Below are 20,589 nucleotides of genomic sequence, written 5' to 3'. Positions count from 1 at the left end.
GTTCAATGAAATCACGAACATGCTTGACTTATCCCATTTGAACCGGGATCAAATTGAGGTTGCCCGGTTAAACCTGTGCATGACATGATCACAAGGCATGGCTGCTAGCGCTACAAATGGAATGTGGGTAGGCCCAAAGAGAACCCTCAAGGGATAAAAATGAATTATTAAGACCCGGAATCCTTAAGGAATATAAATTATAATGAGGCATAAAGTGGGAAAAGGTTACAACAAGTGATGAAAAATGTGTCAACTTTAGGCCAATAAGATCATTGCTGCTATAAGATCGTTGTTGAAAAGGACGTTAAGGCTCAAGAGGGAGTAACTTCATGAGGGTTTAAAAAAATGGATTGGAAAATTTGATGGAAAAAGATAAGGATGCATTTCCTCAATTTGGTATGATGTTGTTGGCCACATCAATTGACACCATAAGCCGTACTCATAACCCAATTGGGTTTTTCCACCTCTTCATTATTTTCTCTCTTTCCTTCACCTTTTGCCTCATAGTTACAGTGTTACTCCTCAAGTTTTTATAGCCTCTAATGTAACCCTTCATTAGCAGTAGCGTTGCTCGTTAAGCATGTGTTGCCCATTATGCCTCTGCTCTTTGCTAAAATGCACCGCGTGCTCACGTTCCCCCCACTGAGAAGCTAGAAAGAAACAAAGTGCGCATGTTAACTCCAATATAAAAACTCTCTTCCACCACTTCCATTCCTGCATTTCTAGCTACGAGGGAAACCGTTTATCTCTTTAGAGAAAGAAAGTAAAACAATCAGCATTCTTGTTTCCAAGATTGAAGCTCAAAGTGTAGAAGTTCATGTTTTGAGTTTCCATAAAGCCTTGAACTTTATGGTTTCTTTTCCATCCTCACCACAACCTTCTTTTCTAAGTTGACATTTTCTGGCTTCAGTTCACGCTTTCTCTCTCTCTCTCTCTCTCTCTCTCTCTCTCTCTCTTTTTGGCTTCATCCATGTCTTCGGATATAAGCTAAGTTTGATTCTTCATTCACCTCTTTGGAATCTGCATTCAGCCATGGAAGCTTGCAATGCTGGTGTGTGTGTGTTGGGTTTGGTTGAATTTCTTGCGGCAACAAGTGACAGTGTGAGTCCTTCTAGAAGCTTCTAAAGCAGCAAAGTTAGAAGCTTGGTGGACTGAGTAGTAATGGGTAGGGATCGGCTGCTATCCGGGACGATTGGACCGCCATTAAAACGGCGAGCAAGGCTGCGGAGGAAACAGGCTGGAAGAGGGTCTTATAGAGGAAGCTAAGGCAAGGGTGGTGTAGTGGGATTTGGAGGGGTTTTGTTGTTATTTGTTGTTGGTTTTGGTTTTGTGGTGGTGGTTTTTGTTTTTTGGAGGTGTGATTAACAACCCCTCTTTCGGGTGTCAAAAAGTTTTGATTTTTCGAAGGAGGAGAACATGGGTAGCAACTTGCACCGACTGCTCAGAAGCTTCTGTTTGGGTACTGATTGGAAGTATGCCATCTTTTGGAAGCTCAAACACCGGGCTCGGATGTATGGTTTATGTTCTCAGTTTAACTTGGCCTTGTTTTTTAGTTTTATTTAGTCGCTGCTTCTTTTTAGTATGAAAATGTTAGTTCCTGCCTAGTCTGTCTTCTTCATTCTAGTTTGGTTGTTCTTGTATGAGCATATGTATGATACTTGCTGGAATGATCTACCTTGAGTATGCAGAATCCATGTATGCATAATATTTTTGGAAGGAGCAAACGGGAGGGGTTTATTCTTGGATGCCCTCTGTTTTGGTCCTTTGGATTGATGATAAGTCTAACACTAGTGTGTCCTGAAAGCACCTCATTTCATAGTTTGGTACCATTCTGTCTATTCAGAAGTATGTGTTAGTGTTGGTGTAGTGTGTCTGCATTTGGACCGGATTTGCATTTATTGTTTTTATTATTGATTTGTTGGTCTTGCGTACTCAAGGCTAAATATTCAAACTCGACGTATTTATTTTAATTATTTGCTGGGTGTGATGTTTGCTTTCAGGATCCTGACTTGGGAGGACGCTTACTATGACAATCCCAATATTTGTGACTCTTCTGGAAATAAGAGCTGCCAGAATACATGGGAGCGGAATGGCAGTGCAGATTTTTCGCATGATCCTCTAGAGTTAGCTGTGGCAAAGATGTCATATCATGTATATTCGTTAGGGGAAGGGTATGACTTAACTAATGAATGTGTTGGATACTTAAGATTAATGTAATTCTTATGTAGCTCCAGCTCCTAGTTTGATGTCTTCTTTTTTACAGAATTGTTGGACAGGTAGCTGTTACAGGAAAACATCGGTGGATATGTGTAGATAATCAAGTTACAAGCTCTGGCCCATCTTTGGAGGTGAGGAATCTTCTTCTTAAATGTTGTCACTAGCTAGTCACTAGTGTTCTCTTAGCCTTGTAGGATTTGAAATTCTATAATTGAAACTTGACACCAAAGATGCTTAGTGTACATGACTAATCGTCCAATCATTCTCCATTCCTCTTCTTTGATTTGTTTTCAGTTTGCTGATGGATGGCAATCTCAATTTTCTGCTGGAATTAGGGTAAGATAATCCTCACGGTGAAGAAATCAGTCTCAATGAAAACAGCTATAGAGAAATTTCTATATTTACCCAGAAATTGGAATTGCCTATCGTTTCTAAGGATGATGGTTAATGCATAATTTTAGTTTGAACTATAAATTTGGAAAAATGTAGTTAGTAAGATAATGGAGTTGATGATATGACAAATTGTCTAGCCATAGAAGGACCCTGGCTCCTATTTCACTCGCCGCAATCATATCCATCCGTACATTTTTATTTAGAGTGCTTCATTTGCAAAAGTGAGTAGATTCAGATCAACAAATGACATCTGCACGTTATCATTTTACCTTATTGAGCATTGAAGTCTGCTTTGCTGATTCATATTTCAGAATTATATCAAATGTTGATTATTCACATTTATTGCACTGTGCCAATGAATTTATAACATTTGTTTGCCTAAAAGTTCTTCACGTGATCCTAAATGGGACTCTTCATTTGTTAAAGTTATATTTATTTTTACATAATGGAGATGGGAGATTTTTGTGTTATGATAGATGGATTGTTTGTAGTTGCATAGTAATGAAGTGAGGAGAAATTAAGTTTCTGGAATCTGGACTTCTAGTGTACTCTGTTAGCAAACCTGTGGTTCGCTTTTGGAGAATGACATTTTTTGCAATATGATTTTTCATTGACATACCTTTATTTTGTATTGTAGACCATTGTTGTTATAGCCGTAGTCCCCATTGGAGTTGTTCAACTTGGTTCCTTGAATAAAGTAAGATGACTATATTCTTCTTTCTTTTATTTTTGTGCTTAAATCCCACGCTGTTGGTGAATGTGGTTGACATATACTATTCTTCTAAAGTTTGTTTGCACTTTTTTGTAATTTTCCATCATAATATAACTATTCAAGTAATATGATTTGCCTCTTATTTCTTCTCCATCTAATTTTGGTAACTGCTTGAGTGGTTATTGGGACATTGATTGAGTAGTGGTAATCCTTTTCACTAATTGCATATGTGTAAACTTTTAGTAGTTGATGTTGGCCATAATATGTAAATGGATTTTTTAGTGCTGATTCTATGGATACAATTCTACATATATAATAATACTGATGCTACTACTATGAAAATCACATGCTTGCATGTTTAAATGGTAATGAAACCCCTTGCTTTTGGCATGTCTCTGTTTTCTTTGTTATGTAAATTGGTAATTGGCTGAAAAGTTGATTGCTTAATCAAGAGAAAGCTTTCTAGCTTTTTTATCACAGACTTGTGCTTAGTTGTTGTTCCTTTTACTCCTGAAATTACTTCTATGATCTATTCTAACACGTTGATAAGGCCGTGTTCAGTAAATTTGTAGGCCTCGTGCTTAATGTTTTGATTAAAATTTTGATGGATATTATTGATAAATTTAGAATATTTTGGGATATATATTTATGCAGAAGTCCGTTTATCATTGAAATATTAAATAATCTGCCCTTTTTATGTCATCCCTGATACCAGGTTGCTGAAGATATGGGGTTTATAACCTGTATCCGAAGTCTCTTTTTGTCTAATCAAGATTACACAATTTGCCATGCTCCTAATCAAGGACAAAATAGTATGAAGAATTCTTCGCCTGTGGTAATTTTTCTCCATTTTTTGTGTATGTGTCATCAGTCTGCATGAATGTGCTTGTGTGAGTAGGGTACAGGTTGTGTGCCGTTGACATGTACATCTTTTCACACACTGTGCATTGAGCATAATCATAAGATTTGTTTCATTTTTCTCTTTCAGCTGGATTCAAAAACTTCAGAAAGTGTGCCTGCTTACTTGCACAATACAGAGAAAACCATGAAGCATGAATCACTGGATAATTTAATGCCCTTTCAAGGTCCTGGGAACAATTATTTACCTCATACTGTGAATCAGAAGATGACTGTTGATGTGGCCAAGCATGAGGGACCAGAATTATACAGTGATGGAAATTTCATTTTGCTTCAGTCAATGTCTAATATGATGAATGTGGAGCAGCAGAAATTTTTAGGGATGAGACCTGTAAATGAGAGAAAGTTTGAAGGGAACAGTGGTGGCTGTGATGATACAAGTGTGGAATCAGGAAAAAAATTGTCATCTTTTTTACATAATTTGGTTACGGGTAATAATGGTGTAAATGATTTAGTATGTCCATCTAGAAATGTTGGCGTTGATTCTGTATCCTTCTCTTCAGACTTTGTTGATACAGCTGTCTTTGAGAGTGAAAAGTTTCATTATGTGGATATCAACCAAAAAGGAGTGTTGAACTGGCCCAGACCTTCAGATGCATACTCCCGAAAAGATATTGGGAAGTCAAAGTTTCAGACTGAACCTTGTTCCAAGGATACCTCATACACTTTGAAGTTTCCTGCTGGTTATGAGTTACATGAAGCACTTGGTCCAAGTTTTCTAAAAGGGAGCAAATATTTTGATTGGGCAGTAAAGGCAAATCAAGATGTTAAAGCCACTGAGATGTCAGATGAGCTAAGCTGTAGCCAATTGACTTCTGAATCAGAGCATCTCTTAGAAGCTATGGTGGCTAACATCTGCCATAGGAATAATAATGTCAATAGCGAGTTATCATTTTCTACAACAATGCAGGCTGCAATAGCATCAGGAAACAATCTCGAGGGTTCCACTCACACTATCCACACCATAAATTCTGAAAGCTGTTCAACAGATCAGCCTCACCTTGGTAGAGAGGAAAAACATTATAATTTGGGTTCATCTGGGATATGTGGTATAATGTCCCCAAAGGGTTTTTCTTCTACATGTCCTAGTTCCTGTAGTGAACAGTTTGAGAGGTCTTCTGAACCAACTAAGAACAGCAAGAAGAGGGCTAGGCCTGGTGAAAGTTGTAGGCCTAGACCAAGGGACAGACAACTTATCCAAGATCGTATTAAGGAGTTGAGGGAACTGGTACCAAATGGAGCAAAGGTATCCTTAACATCCATTTTCTAATTCGGTCTCAATAAGTTGTGATTTCTTGATGGTTGTTTCAATTTACAGAGCTAAATATTTCATATGGTCATGTCAACAGTGCAGTATTGATTCGCTACTGGAGTGCACCATAAAACACATGCTCTTTCTCAAGAATGTAACCATGCATGCTGACAAGCTAAATAAATTTGCGGACTCAAAGACTAAGGTACAGTTTGATAGAGTTTTAGTTGTCTACCTCTGATTCATAGGCTGAAAAGAAGTTTACAGATTATACTTTAGTCAAATAGTTAATGAGTACACTTGTTTCTTACTCGGCATTATTTAAATGACAAATTTTACTGAAAATGATGACATTAATTCTCAGCATTTTCCCTTCAGAACATTTAGCCGGACCCTTAAATTTTATGTATTTGTTCAATTGCTAGTAAAGAGCAAGTTTTTGCAGTGTTGAGTGTTGAATGACCCATTTCAAAAGTTTGGTTTGCTTCATTTGAACAATTTATGAATGTGTGATTTCATTTTTATTATACTATCAATATTGTTTAACGCTATTGCAATTGCACAGTTGCATCACATGGAAAAAGATATTAACGGATCATCAAGTCATCAACAAGGTTCAAGTTGGGCAATGGAAGTCGGAGGCCATCTGAAAGTTCGTTCCATATTAGTGGAGAATCTTAATAAGAATGGCCAGATGCTTGTTGAGGTGTGTTAGGAGTTGAAAATTATAACCTTGATATATTTTTCTAGAATAAACAAGAAAAAAAATCTCCTTTAGAGAAATGTGGCTAGAAGCCCTTCTAAGATTGTACTTCGTGCCCTTGTATTCTAATTATGACTTATGCTGCAGATGTTGTGTGAGGAGTGTAGCCATTTTCTTGAGATAGCAGAAGCCATCAGAAGCATGGGCCTGACAATATTGAATGGTGCAACAGAAGCTCATGGCGAGAAGACATGTATATGTTTTGTGGTTGAGGCAGGATCAGAAGTAAGCTTTATTTGTTATTCAATTAAAGAAACTCAATGCGTTATTTTTATACTATCTAGGACTGAACTGAAGAAGTAGCATGGATGTTCTATTCCTGTTTAAAATGTTTAACTATTGCACATCGTGATGAGTCATGCATGAAAACTTAGTGATTATTTCCTGCGTAGATACTGACATGGAACGACCATACATATGAAGTCACCCAATTTATAATAATCTTTATGTAAGAATTGTGGTAATTAAAGTTGTTGTAACATGGAAGTTTTGTATGAATAGACATGCATAGATCATGCATGTTTCTGAAGTAAAAGAGTATTGTGCTGAATTGTAAATAGTTGGGTTGTTACATGTGAACGTTGATGGAATACAAGTCTGTGAGAGTTCGAGAGTTCTTAAGTACAGTTTTCTTTTTTTATCATTGTTAAACTACCAAGTGATTGATGCAAAGTGAATTGTCTGTCACAGGGCCAAAACAACAGAAACTTACACAGATTGGATATCTTGTGGCCGCTTGTTCAATTACTGCAATCCAAGAGCACTATGTATTCATAAAATCCATCTGATTCTTGGAAACTTACAAAGCTACTTCATTGACTGTTGTAACCCAATCTTTAAAATTATACTCCAAATATTAGGGCCTGTTTATGTTTTCTTTTTCAATAAAAGTAGAAAGCATGAATGTAAACATGTTTGGTTGAATTTTAGGAAAATAATCTCATTTTTTTTTTCTATATTAAGTCCAAATCAGAAAATATATAAAATGTTATTCCTGTTTTCTGTGGAAAATTTTGAAGATGAAAAGTCTACGGTGAGTGAAATTACTCCAATGCAACCATTCTTCCAATTACCATCCTGAAGATGTTACATCCAAGCCCCTATTGCTTATCTGCAACTGCAAGCATTATCAGTATCCAGGTTTTCATCTTATTTTTCATTTGTTCTCTTTTATTTTTTCTCTGCAAGTCTTTGCTTTCATCTTGTCTCTTTTTTTTTTTCTATGTAAATATATATCTGTGCAGTTCCGCTGTATAAAGATTTTGGCCATTTGTTGTCTCCTTTATGATTTTTGCTTTTGAATCTATTTGATTCAAGAGCTCTTGCAATTTCTATTGTTCTAGCTTGTAATAAATTTTAATTAGCAAGTCTTTTCCTTGTTATTTCATGATGGTGCGAAGTTTGCAACTTTTATTCGTATTCATGTAGAGTTTACCTAGTTTCTGCTCTTATGGATTGCTTGGTGAATATCATTTGATGCGTCTATCTGAGACTGTCTTGTACGAATAATAAGTGTCTATTGTTTGTACATCATCTTTGTGTTCACTACTTATTTTAAGTGTGAAACACATGTGCCTCATGTTATGTATTAGTGACGTGATGTGATTCATGGAGTTCTTAATAACCAGTTTACATATATAGGCACCTTGTCAAAAACATTGGGGTACGAGCGTTCATTTGAGAAAGAGAGAAACTCTTGAGAGTTGTAATGTAATATCTAAAGTTCTCTCTGCAACTCTTTGAGAAAGAACTTGTTTAATAGTGAATTTCATGTGGATGTAGATTGTAACTCTTTGAGCAAGAACTTGTTTAATAGTGAATTTCATATGGATGTAGATTAGAGTTCTTTAATACTCTAGTCAAACTACCTTAACTCATGGTTACATCTATTATTTCCTTCTTAGTTCCTTATTATTGTTTTCCAGTACATTTGCTGCTTGTTGTTTGTGGCATTTTTGTGTTTGGTAAACCTTTAGGAAGTCTACAACAAACTGGTGTGGTGAGTGTGAAATTCAAATTCAACTGTTCTTTGCAAACTATGAAGTTGTGAAATTCACTAGATAAAAAGCCTTGGAAAGTAAATCCAAGCTTGCTTCCACCATGATTGAGAAATATAGGGAAACACTGTTGGAGAGTACTCACAGTGTTATTGTCCTTAGCCTTGGAGATAAGGTTTTGAGGTAGGTATCAAAGAAAAAGACTCTTGTGGAACCATGGATGAATGAAGCTTTAAAGCTTGTTCTCGATGAATTCTTTGCTGAATTTTCTATATTTAAAGTAGTCGTCGTACTCATACAAGATGAGTAGTGAAAATCTGGGTGAATTCAACATGTTAATTGTTTATTCGGAGAATATTGATGTACATATCAATGATGAGGATCAAGTGCTATTAATTACCTAAGGTGCGTGATCATTTCAAGAAAACTGTCGTATGGAAGAGATATGTTCTCTCTTGAAGAACTTTGGGCTATCTTAATTCAAAAGAATTTAATGGGATGTTTGAAGTGTAGTCGTCTAGAAAAAATGGAGATGGTTTGCTAGCAAGTGGAAGAACATCAAAGGATGAAAATGGGAACAAGGGAAAGTCCTAGTCTAGATAGAGGAATGGTGGAGATAATGTTTCAAAAATTAAGTGCTACCATTGTAGAAAGAAGGTCACCTAAGAAGATTTTGTCCTCTAATAGGTAGAAGAAGGTTAACCACCTAGATAAACCATCTAGGTTTGGGTGAAGTAACTTTGGTTGAAGACAGTTACGAATCATCAGTACTTCTAATGATGTTTAGTAAGTAATATTGATGATGTAGATTTGATATTGAACTTGGTGTTCATTGTTCATGACTACTAATGGTATGGGGTACCAAGAGTTTATAGAACTTGAAGGAGGATTTGTTCTCCTTGGAACCTTAAAATTCAAGTTGAATGATGAAATCGAAAAATTGCTATATGAAGTTAAAAGTAACTAGGGGATCCATGGTCCTTATAAACGGTGTGAGGAGGAATGACTTGTATGCTTTGAAAGCTGTTGTAGTTTGTAGTTCAATGTCTACTATTGAGTAGACCATCTAGTTCTAGGCGTACTTATGTTAGGTCATGTAAGTGAGAATGACTTTGTTGAGTTGTAGAAGTAAGGATTGTTTTAGAGTTACAAAGTTGATAAGTTGAAATGTAATGTACTTATATGAAAAAGTTTGTTATGTCAAATTCAATGTTGTACAACACAGTAATGATATCATGTTGATATGTGGGTATCGTGTGCTACTTCCTTGTACTCTGGTGTGAAGTACTTTTTGTTGATAGTAGATGACTATTTGAGGAAGCTATGTGTCTATTGCAACATACCAAAAGGTGAAACATTTGAGAACTTTGTAAGCTAGAAGCATAAGGTGGAGAATTGGTAAGATGAAGAGGTTTTAATGAATATTGGTTTTACATTTTGTTCAAAATTGTTCAACAATTCTTTTATGCAAAAATAACATACTAAATCATTAGACAATAGTTGGGATTCCTCAATGGAATGACCTAGCAGAGAGGTTTAATAAGATCATTTTAGAAAGAGTTAGATGTTTGTTGTTGAGTGCTAGAATTTCAAAGGTGATTTGGGTTGAAGCTACTACTATTGTAGCCTACTTGACTAACAAACCTCCCTTAATTGTTTTCGATATATAGTTGCCTAACCTTGTGTTTGGATGGAGCATTTCAATAATTCTAAAAAATTGAAATGCATTTGAAATTCTTATAATTGAATTCTCTTCATTTTTTAAATAATATGTTTGGATAGTAGTAACTAAAATATCTTATATTTCAATTTCTTGTATGGATAAAATAATTGAATTTTTTCTTGAGATCAATTTTCATTTCAATAATATTTATTTTGATATAATTATGTGGCAAAGGTGGTACGTTTTTCATAATTATAATAAATGAGTGGTTACAAAATAGATATGCATGGTTTCTCGCAATTGGGAAAAATAATTTAAAAAAATATATGTTTACTATTTTTTTCAAAGTATTAAGTATCAAACATAAAGTGGCAAATGTGATATGTTTTTCAAAATTATAATAAATGAGTGGTTAATTACCAATATTAGTTATGAAGAATTTTGTAAGTTCACAATTGAATGATATTTACAATATGTAGAGGCTTGGACTCCTGGAATTGGAAAAAAAATGAATTTAAACAATATATATTTATTATATTTTTTTCAAATTTTTAGGTACCAAACATAGAGTTATTATGTAACAAACACGGTATGAGGTTAAATATGTTTTTGTCCTTCAAGTTTCAGCGAAATTTGAAATTAGTTCCTTATCAAAACTTTTGATCAATTTAGTCTTTCATTTTTTAAAATGCGTGAATTCAATCTTTTATACTAAATTTTGTTAAATTTATTTGACGTTTTAAACGCATTTCATGATAGTATTTAAATTATTTACACTCTTTGACACATTTTTGCTTTAATGTTAATTTAAATACTATCATCAGATGCGCTTGAAACATTAGATAAACTTAACAAAATTTAGTTAAAATGATTAAATTCACACATTTTGAAAGATGAAGGACTAAATCGGTATAAAGTTTTGATGAGAGACTAATTCTAAAATTCACCTTGAGAGATTAAAAATATATTTAACCTTATTTTATGTATAGGCTTGGACTCTTGCAACAAGAAAAAAATGAATTTAAAAAATATATATTTATTATTTTTTTTTCAAATTTTTATATAGCAATGTGGTTTTACTTTTTTCATAATTAACACCATTTAAATTTCTGGATTCTGGTAACGGTCCATAATTTATGTTTACCACACTAGAAAAACATCATGCGACTAAAGAATAAACTACTTTTTCCATATAGATAAATTGGAAGAATATGGACAGCATAAAAGTAACATTTTTAGCCAGCTCACTAAGCTTTTCATCTCCAAAACTAATTTTTCTAACACAAGGGTTTAAGAAAATGCATACAATGTATCAATCTACATATTCAAACTGCTATTTATACCAAAATGTGCAGCCAGCCATATGAAACTAATTTCATTCTAACTAGATTCATCATAAACCTCACTTGCTTTACCATATTTTCACAATCTCAGAAGCATAATCCGAAGCTCTTACAAACAAATCAAAAGATACCAAAATTTAATCGAGAGTCATACATGAAAGATATCGATACAGTGGCAATGAATGAACAAATGTTACCTAATGCTGCAGATTTCAGTTTGTTGTTTTTCTTTATCCTCTTCAGCCCCGAAACTTCTGCCACAATAATCGAAAACTAATGAACAAAACGAAAATATTTAAGATTAATTTGACCCAATAAGCAACTTATTATGGTAAGATTTGCCCAAGTTCCCACATCAATCACGTTGCATCTACCTCTTGACATGCTTAAAAAATATTGATTATCCTATGTTCGGTCTTTTTTTTTTTTCAATAGATATCCTTCTAAGATAATCATATATTCAAAACTAATAAATAAACAGGGATTTGATTTTATTACCAAAATGACATAATAGTTAAACTTTTATTCAAAGTTGCTCGTTTTTCAATAAATTTATTTTAGATAACATGTATTCACAATATTTATTCAGATAAATTATTATACTTAGAGTTTGGTAAAAATAAATCAGACTAGTATAGTTCGTCGTAAAATTTTACAAATTTATTAAATATTGTAATAATTTAACAAATTTATTAAGTTAATTATATGACATATGAAATACTATTTAAATTAAATTCTGATGTTGTTGGTAATAAAATAACATGTAACAATTAATTTTTATTTTTTAAAAATATTACTTTCTTGTATAATAAATTTTTGTTATTTAAAATTAATAACATTTATTTGATAATAAAAATAAAAATGTACGTTATAAAATTTTATTAATAACATTTTTTTTCTTAAATTGATTTTTTTTCCACCTCCTACTCTTCCAAACCACCCCTCAATCTTCTTTCTCCTCCTCCCTTATACACAAAATATGACATCAAGTTTAATTTTAACGGAAAGATCACAATTTTAAATAAAACTAAGACACATCACAATTTTAAATAAAACTAAGACACAATTAAGTAAAAAACAAATATTAAAAAAATAATTAAATATTATTTTCAATATAGAAATCAAAGTATGAAGTAAACCTATATTAGAATGAAGGTTATAATTGAGTTCCTAACTAAATTTTAATCATAAGCAATAAACAATGTTATTTTGTTAAATATTGTAAACAATATGCCATTTAAGTAATCATGATCAGTAATCAATGTTATTTCACCAAATCTTAATCATGAATCATAAGTGATTGATATATTACCATTACCTATATCCATGAAGTTTTATGATTAATGTGAAATAAAATAGTAATTATGATAAAATGACAAGTCTTTTTTATTACTTTGATGAAAATTGTTAGATAGACAGAATTGGTATATTTTTTTATATTAATCGCAATATATTTTTCATTAAATATATATTGATATAAGACAAGTAAGTAATTAAAACAACAACTATATCAATATGATCTAGTAAAAATAACAATTAAATGACATAAAAATAATAAAATAATATAAAAATTTCAAATACACAATAAAATAAAAAACAATTATTAAAAATTCAATTAAAAAAATTAAATTTATGAAAACTTAATTAAGTCCTTTAATAATAAAATTATTGATTTTAAACATCATTTGAAAGCGAGTGGAATCAACATTGTTTGTTTTAAAGAGTGTGAAAATCATTCTCTCTTGTTCTTCCCACCGCGTTCTTCTGATCGGCCTGCTTTCTCTGTTATTCCGAATCGAACTGCTGCTGTGAATCTTTCCTGGTGACTAAAATCCTGAAGGTGATCATCTTGTTATTTCTTTTTTTTTGTCGCTTTTATTTTTTCATTTGGTAACTAGTACTCACACTGCTTCATGGTTCAAAGCTTCGACTTGCAATCTTTATCTTCGTCTTCCAATTTTTATCCATGTAACTAAGTGTGACACAGAAATTCTGATAGGGTTGTGTTTGCATAGTTGTTCAGAAATGTAATTGGGAGGGTGTCTCTGTTATAGGGGCTTTAGGGAGTGAATAACGAGAGCTTCGACTAATATACTAATATATTGGAGTATCAAAATTTTGGTTGAATTACTTTTTGGTCCATTTTTCGTAAAAAATGTCAAGTTGGTTTTATAATTTTCTTAGTCTCAATTTAGTCCGATTTTTTTTTAAAATTGATGAAATTTGATCATTTTCGTTAAATTTCTTGAACTGGAGCAAAAAATTTTTATCAAGACTGACATTAGAATTATGTCAGTTACAAACATTAACAAAGCAGATCATCTTTCTTAACAAATTCAATTTTGATTAAAAAACATTGATCTAATTCAAAAAATTTAACAAAAAAGAACCAAATTGCATTATTTTTTCAAAACCTAGATCAAATTGGGACAAAAAAATGGAAGGACTAACTTCATATTTTTTAACAAAAATAGAAATTAAAAGAGTAATTTCAAAATTTTTATATAAACTAATAAAAACATTGTATTTACTTTTTTATGATAATAAAAAAAAATAAAATTAGAATTATTGTTATCATTATAATTATAAAATAAATACAAATAATTTTTTATAATATTACACTATAATTATTTTTTATTTATAATGATTAAGTTTTAAATAAAAAAATAATAAAATTAAACAAGTGACAAACAAATGTTAATAAAATTATTTTTATTTCTAAAAATATTTAAAAGATAAATTTGAAAATGTGAAAAACAAAAAAAAAAGAAAATTTTCTTTTTATATAAATATAGATGTATAAAAAAATTTTAAAATATCAAATTTATAAAATATATTAAAAATATTATATTTTAAATATATATTTAAAATTATATATTAAATAAATTATATAAATATAAAAATTTTCGGGGTGCCATGACCCCTATGTCCCTTGAATGGTCCGCCAGTGGTGTTTTGGGAGTCTGGGTCCGACACCGGGGTGGCTGTTGCTCGGAGAGATGCTCCAGATTCAGTGGTCACCGACGAAAACTGAGGTGGCCGACGGCAGACAGCAGCTGACGGTGGCAGACGACGGCGAATTGGCAGAAAAGAGTGGTTAACATGTTGGATAGCTCCAAACAGATGTGAATAGTAGCAAACAAGGCTAGACAGATGCGGACAACAGTGACCAGTGCCACCGAATAAGACTTTTTGGAAGGCTTATACCAACTTAAGATTAAAAACAGAAAATCCAAATTCCAGATAAATATATCTTCAGAAGGCTTTTTGGATCCTTCTCATGTTCATCTTATTTATACTGATTAAGAGCATATACAGTGAGGAGTTGGACAGTCAAGAGACTTGTCCTATACTGCTATTCCAATGTCAACATTCTCTTCAAGCTACTGTTAAGAGATGCATGAATGCAATGCTAAATGCAGAATATTAGAGGGAATCTAATGGGAATGGTAAAATGAACTTTAAATGGAATGAAGAGGTAACTAGGTGAATGAAGCATGCGTGAACAGATTCAAAAATGATGAAATGCACACGTTAGGAATGATTATAGGCCATGAACCATACTAAAACTTAATGCAAAATAAGCTTTAAACCAGGAATGATTATAGGCCATGAACCATACTAAAACTTAATGCAAAATAAGCTTTAAACCAGAAAACTTGCATGAAACCTAAATGGCAGCATTTAACAAATCTGTGACAGCAATGAATTTCTACATAATGGAATGCAGATTTTGAGCGTAGAACGGGAATGCAACTTAGTAAGCATGGACAGTCTGTATGCATGAGTGTTGAGGTGATCTAGAGTAAGTACTTTAGAGTGAAGAATCATGTATGTGCACAATGAATGCTGCATGAAATTAGATGACAGTGCACATGAGACCCTATGGCAGCAGAATTGGGTCTGTGACAGCAGAAAAACGAATATGACTATGGCAGTATGACAGCAGAACCTAGATTGTGACAGCTCTATTATAATATGAAACTAGAATGAACAATTGCAGAAATGCAGATGCACATACAGAGCTGAAAATCAAGTCCCAGTGGAGAAATGGAAAGGAAAATTGAATGCTGCTCCAGAATTATGCAACATGAATTCAAACCAGTATAGCATGAAACCTAAGTGGCAGAGTGGGTCAATGTAAAACTAATATATGGATCAATTTGGGTTCATGACAAAAGTCAGTTAGTACATTAAAACCAAACCACATACATTTAGAATAGAAAATCACTTTAAAGCCGTGCATGACATCAGTAAACTAATGCATTTCAGCAGCGTCACACCCAAACAGAATGTTATGCAGACCCAGAAACTTATGTGGCAGCATTGAATTCTAGGATATGACAGCAGAGAATTAATCTAATTGTGACAGCACCAACCCAAAAACATGCAGCTATGCATACTCTTAAAACTGCAACACCATTATAAAACTTCAGGATTCATGTTCATAATCAGTCTTATGCATGAAGATACCTGAACAGATTTTGGATCAAATTTTCGAAAGCAAATTGTCGCAATCGAGATCGAGACGAGACGGCGAATACAATTTAAAAAAAATAGAGGAGCAGTTACCATAGTTTATGAGAAACTATAGAAAAAACTTAAAAAGAATGGTCTTCGAAACCAAATTTGGATTCGAGAGTCGGTTACGTGTGGGGAAGGTATTAGCATCCCATGACCCCGTCTTAAGACGGTTCCTTGTTTAATTAAGTGTGCAAAATAAAATTTGATGTTTAAAATATTTGTTGTTCCAAAAAATCAAAAAAAATAAAAGCACACATAAAATAATAAAGATTAAAAACAAAATTATCTTTTTTTTTGGCCTGACGAGAATTGCACCTTCTCCTATGTATTTCCATTTGAAAAATCAAGGATAACGTACTTCTTTGTAAAAAAATTGTTGTTTGATATTATTAATTTGTTTTTTTAATTTTTCTATATTTTTATGTATGTGTATATTTTATTAATATCAAGAGAACCCGAGATTCTACATGATAAAGATTTAGTTATCAAGCAAATATGAGATTTGACATGATATTTAAGATGATTTTATAATTTTTACTTTTTATTATTACTAATTTAAAAAAAAAGAATTCAAAGCATATAGGAAGTCCGAGACTTGACATGACATTCAATATAGAGAAAAATATAATTATTTATTTATTATTATCCTTTATTTTTAGAGAGAATTAAAGCCTACGAAAGAAACATTTTTACTTATCAAGATAAAAATAAAGGGAAAGAGAAAGGTTGAGCACATTAAATAAGGAGAGGGGTTTTTCGAATTTTGTTTTGTGTATCTATTGGAGTACCACTAAGATCCTAGTCTTTAATCTTTTAATCTTTAATTATAATAAAATATATGATTATATTGGTCCTGATGAAACATATTATAGCAATTAAATCGTTGAATAATATGCACGGTATTGATTATAATTATTAACGAAATATGACTTGTAATTACTAGAATCATATTTTCCATCACATAAAGATCGTGATCAAATCATAATATATTAGTCATATAATTGATTCTAATTATTACTAGAAATATTTTCTTCAAACTGTTAAAATCGTACCATTCTCTAAAAGCATTATTATCGGGAATATTTGCTTCTAATTAAGATAATACTTTCCCAGACTGACAATGCAAGGAGACACATCATATAACTGTAAATGCAAGATATTTATTCAAATTATTATAAAAAAATATTGTTCCTGATATTATACCCTTCTCTAAAAACAAAAATTATGAAACGCCCTTTTTTGACATATTATGTGAAAAGTGTAAATAGCACACAGTGGGGTGAAAATATGTACAACACATTTAGGCTCATGAAAAGCATGTGATAAAATAAATTAGATTCTCCTTCTCTTGGTTTTTTCCTCTTTTCTTTTTTTTTTTCGTTTTTCCCATGGTAGAATTATAGTTAAAAAAACCTACCGTCAATAAAAACATATTTTTTTATTTTATTTTTTTATTTATTATTATTATTTTATATATTATTTTATTATTTTTTTTTAACAAAACAAATGCATTTATCTGGACAAAATTGGGTGTTGACACAAAACAACACAGTTTATATTCAGATGCAATGCACTTGACTAGTACAAAATTCTCATCGGGCTTGAAAAATCAATTCCCTACAGTAACTCCTCTTTCGTGGAGCAACATTTGATCTAAGTGTCACACACTTGAAAATCCACATCAAAGAAAACAATGCAAATAGATTTTTTTTCTTTGAAAGCATTTGAGAATGACATATTCAAGAAGTAGGATGCAACTGAACAAATAATTTTTTACCATGTCCTTTGCCTAGTATGAGTTTAGTTGTTTACCATCATGAGAGAGGGATACAATGGCAAAAGTTAATGGTAATGATGCTATGGATGTGCAGAACCCACCTCCTCCACCTCCAAAGGATGAATTCCCTCATTCAACAAAGGATGAATTCCCTCATTCAAAATTATCGTGTTTTGCTAGATATGGTGGTAAATTTAACCATCACGTACAAATACTATATCAGGGATTGTCTCATCCCAGTACTCGTTAGCAAAGTGTGAGGCGTTCTCTACTACTTTGAGAGAATAACATACCATCACCCTGTACTCGTTAGCAGAGTGTGAGACTACTTTGAGAGAACAACATACCATCACCCTGACGGTAGTGCACGTAAGTAAAAAAGTAGTACAATTATAATTAATTGTTTTGTTAATTTTATACATTTTTTATTTTATAGATAAGCATTAACATTTTTATTTTTTTTTTCAGATTAGAAGTTTCTTTATGCAAATTTCAGAATTATTTAATGAGACCTGGATGAGGGAACGTTCAAGTTGATTGATCCAGACAACCCTCTACATAGGGTAAGTAGTATATAATGCTAAGTAAATTTTAATATATAACTTCATTTGAAGTATACTTAATTTTATCTAATCTTACCAAGTTGCATTTTATACTTTGTACATAAGTACAAGGGAGTACGAGATCATTTCAAGGCCTATATACCTATGTACCATCCTTCCACATATATGGCGTCAGTATAGAAAGCCCACACCTCGTCGCGATCAGATCATTCGGTAGCGACGAAACAGGAGGCGGGGATCGGTAGAGACGTCGGGACAAACATCGATACCGGGACCGACATGAGGGACGTCAGGAACTACTCGTGTTAGTTCACTGTAAGGGATAAACTAAGGGGGCAATAACACATACTGGGACACCTTCCCACCTTCCATTCCTTTGTCCTCACCCATCATAACATTTTTATTGGATGTTTTCTCTCAATTATTGAGTTTTGTTCAAATATCTCCGTACAAGAGTATTGATCGACACCTTAAGTTTTACCTTTAACGAAATGTTCATCTCTCAATCTAAAACTCATGTTAAAAAAATTATGCATTTGTATTATAGAAAATGCACCCTTCAAATATTAAAAAAATTACTATATAATATTTTGTACAAAAGTATAATTTAATGTTATAATATTGTACGTAAAGTTATAATATTGTACCTAAAGTTATATCACTTCACCTGAAGTATACTTAATTTAAGCTTAACAAGTTGCATTTTATACCTTGTACGTAAGTACAAGGGAGTACGAGATCATTTCAAGGCCCTATATACCCTTTTTCCACATATATGGCGTCGGTATAGAGAGCCCCACCTCGTCAGATCAAATCATTCTGCGAGAATAGAACATGAGACGAGGACCGGGAGAGACGCTGGGACAAACAACGACATGGGGATCGACATGAGGGACGTCGGGAGTTACTCGTGTTAGTTCACTATTGGGGATAAACTAAGGAGACAATAACACATACTGGGACACCTTCCAACCTTCCATTCCTTTGTGCTCACCCATCATTAACATTTTTATTAAACCCATTCGATGTGGATGTTTTCTCTCAATTGTTGAGTTTTTTTCAAGTCTCTCTGCACAAGAGTATTGATGGACACCTTAAGTTTTACCTTTAACGAAATGTTCATCTCTCAATCTAAAACTCATGTGAAAAAAATTAAGCACTTGCATTATAGAAAATGCACCCTTCAAATATTAAAAAAATTACTATATAAAATTTTGTACAAAAGTATAATTTAAAGTTATAATATTGTACGTAAAGTTATATAACTTCCTTTGAAGTATACTTAATTTTATTTAAGCTTAACAAGTTGCATTTTATACCTTGTACGTAAGTACAAGGGAGTACGAGATCATTTTAAGGCCCTATATACCCTTTTTCCATATATATGGCGTCAGTATAGAGAGCCCCACCTCGTCACGATCAAATCATTCTGCGACAATAGAACATGAAACGAGGACCGAGAGAGACGCTGGGATATACACCGACTTGGGGATCGACATGAGGGACGTCGGGAGTTACTCATGTTAGTTCACTATAGGGGATAAACTAAGGAGGCAGTAACACATACTGGGGCACCTTCGCACCTTCCATTTCTTTATGCTCACCCATCATAACATTTTTATTAAACCCATTCGATGTGGATGTTTTTATTGAAACCCTAAACCCCCTTAGGGTTTCTCGTTTTCCCTTTTCTATAGCTGATTACTGATTTAATCAGTAATCTAGGGTTTCCTTTGTAAAAAACCCCTTTTCCCCTTTTCTATAAAAACCCGCTTGGGTTTTTCGCTTCAATGTAACAAATACAAAAAACTGTAATAGAAAGCTTTGCTTACCTTACTCTTGCTTCTCTCACGAGCATTGGATCTGCATCTCGCTGTAGATCCACTTTCTCTTTCGTCACCCACCATATTCTCTTCCATTCCCTCTCCTTTCGCGCTCTCAGCCATGGCCACTATCTTCTCTCTCGCGGATATAATAAAAGGAGTGGTTGTGGTACTTCTATATGGTACCAGACTAGGTTTCTAATCTGCTGTGCTTCCGCTTTTCACTTTCTTTCTGCCAAGAACGTTATTCTTGGCATCCTTTTGAAGAATCATGGATGGGAATCCTGAAACAAAGCCAGAATACACCAGCCAGAAGGCCAACAACTTTGATCTTGATCAATCCCTCATACCCACCAGTCCCTACTACTTGCACCTTGGAGGAAATCCAGGTTTGGTCCTAGTTTCTAATGTTTTAAATGATAATAACTACGTTTCTTGGAGCAGGAACATGCAACGTGCCTTGCTCTCCAAGAATAAGCTAAAGTTCGTTAATGGCAGCATTAAAACACCTCTGCCCATTGATCCAAACTATGATTCCTGGGAAAGATGTAACATGATGATTCTTTCATGGATTATGAGGACTCTCGCACCAGACATTGCAGAGAGTGTAATGTACATAGATTCTGCTAAAGAACTATGGGAAG

General features: G+C 33.0%; 1 protein-coding gene across 2 annotated transcripts; it reads left to right on the top strand.

Annotated features, from left to right (window-relative positions):
* Positions 1-548: 548 nt before the first annotated feature.
* Positions 549-7,217, top strand: LOC114191615 (transcription factor bHLH155). 2 transcript variants are annotated; one of them, XM_028080905.1, is made up of 11 exons: positions 551-1,511; positions 2,001-2,171; positions 2,264-2,348; positions 2,512-2,553; positions 3,248-3,307; positions 4,038-4,157; positions 4,311-5,486; positions 5,590-5,697; positions 6,058-6,198; positions 6,343-6,480; positions 6,946-7,217. In XM_028080905.1, exons 1-11 carry the CDS (start codon positions 1,417-1,419, stop codon positions 7,030-7,032), a joined length of 2,223 nt encoding a protein of 740 aa, XP_027936706.1. In that variant the 5' UTR covers positions 551-1,416; the 3' UTR covers positions 7,033-7,217. The 2 variants fall into 2 exon arrangements, with proteins under 2 accessions (XP_027936707.1, XP_027936706.1); XM_028080906.1 differs by lacking the exon at positions 4,038-4,157 and having other exon boundaries at positions 549-1,511.
* Positions 7,218-20,589: the final 13,372 nt, after the last annotated feature.

The sequence above is a fragment of the Vigna unguiculata genome, chromosome 7 (assembly GCF_004118075.2).
Source record: "Vigna unguiculata cultivar IT97K-499-35 chromosome 7, ASM411807v1, whole genome shotgun sequence".
Taxonomy (NCBI): Eukaryota; Viridiplantae; Streptophyta; class Magnoliopsida; order Fabales; family Fabaceae; genus Vigna; species Vigna unguiculata.
The sequence above is the reverse complement of the archived record's forward strand: the minus strand, read 5'-3'. Positions and strand labels throughout refer to the sequence as shown.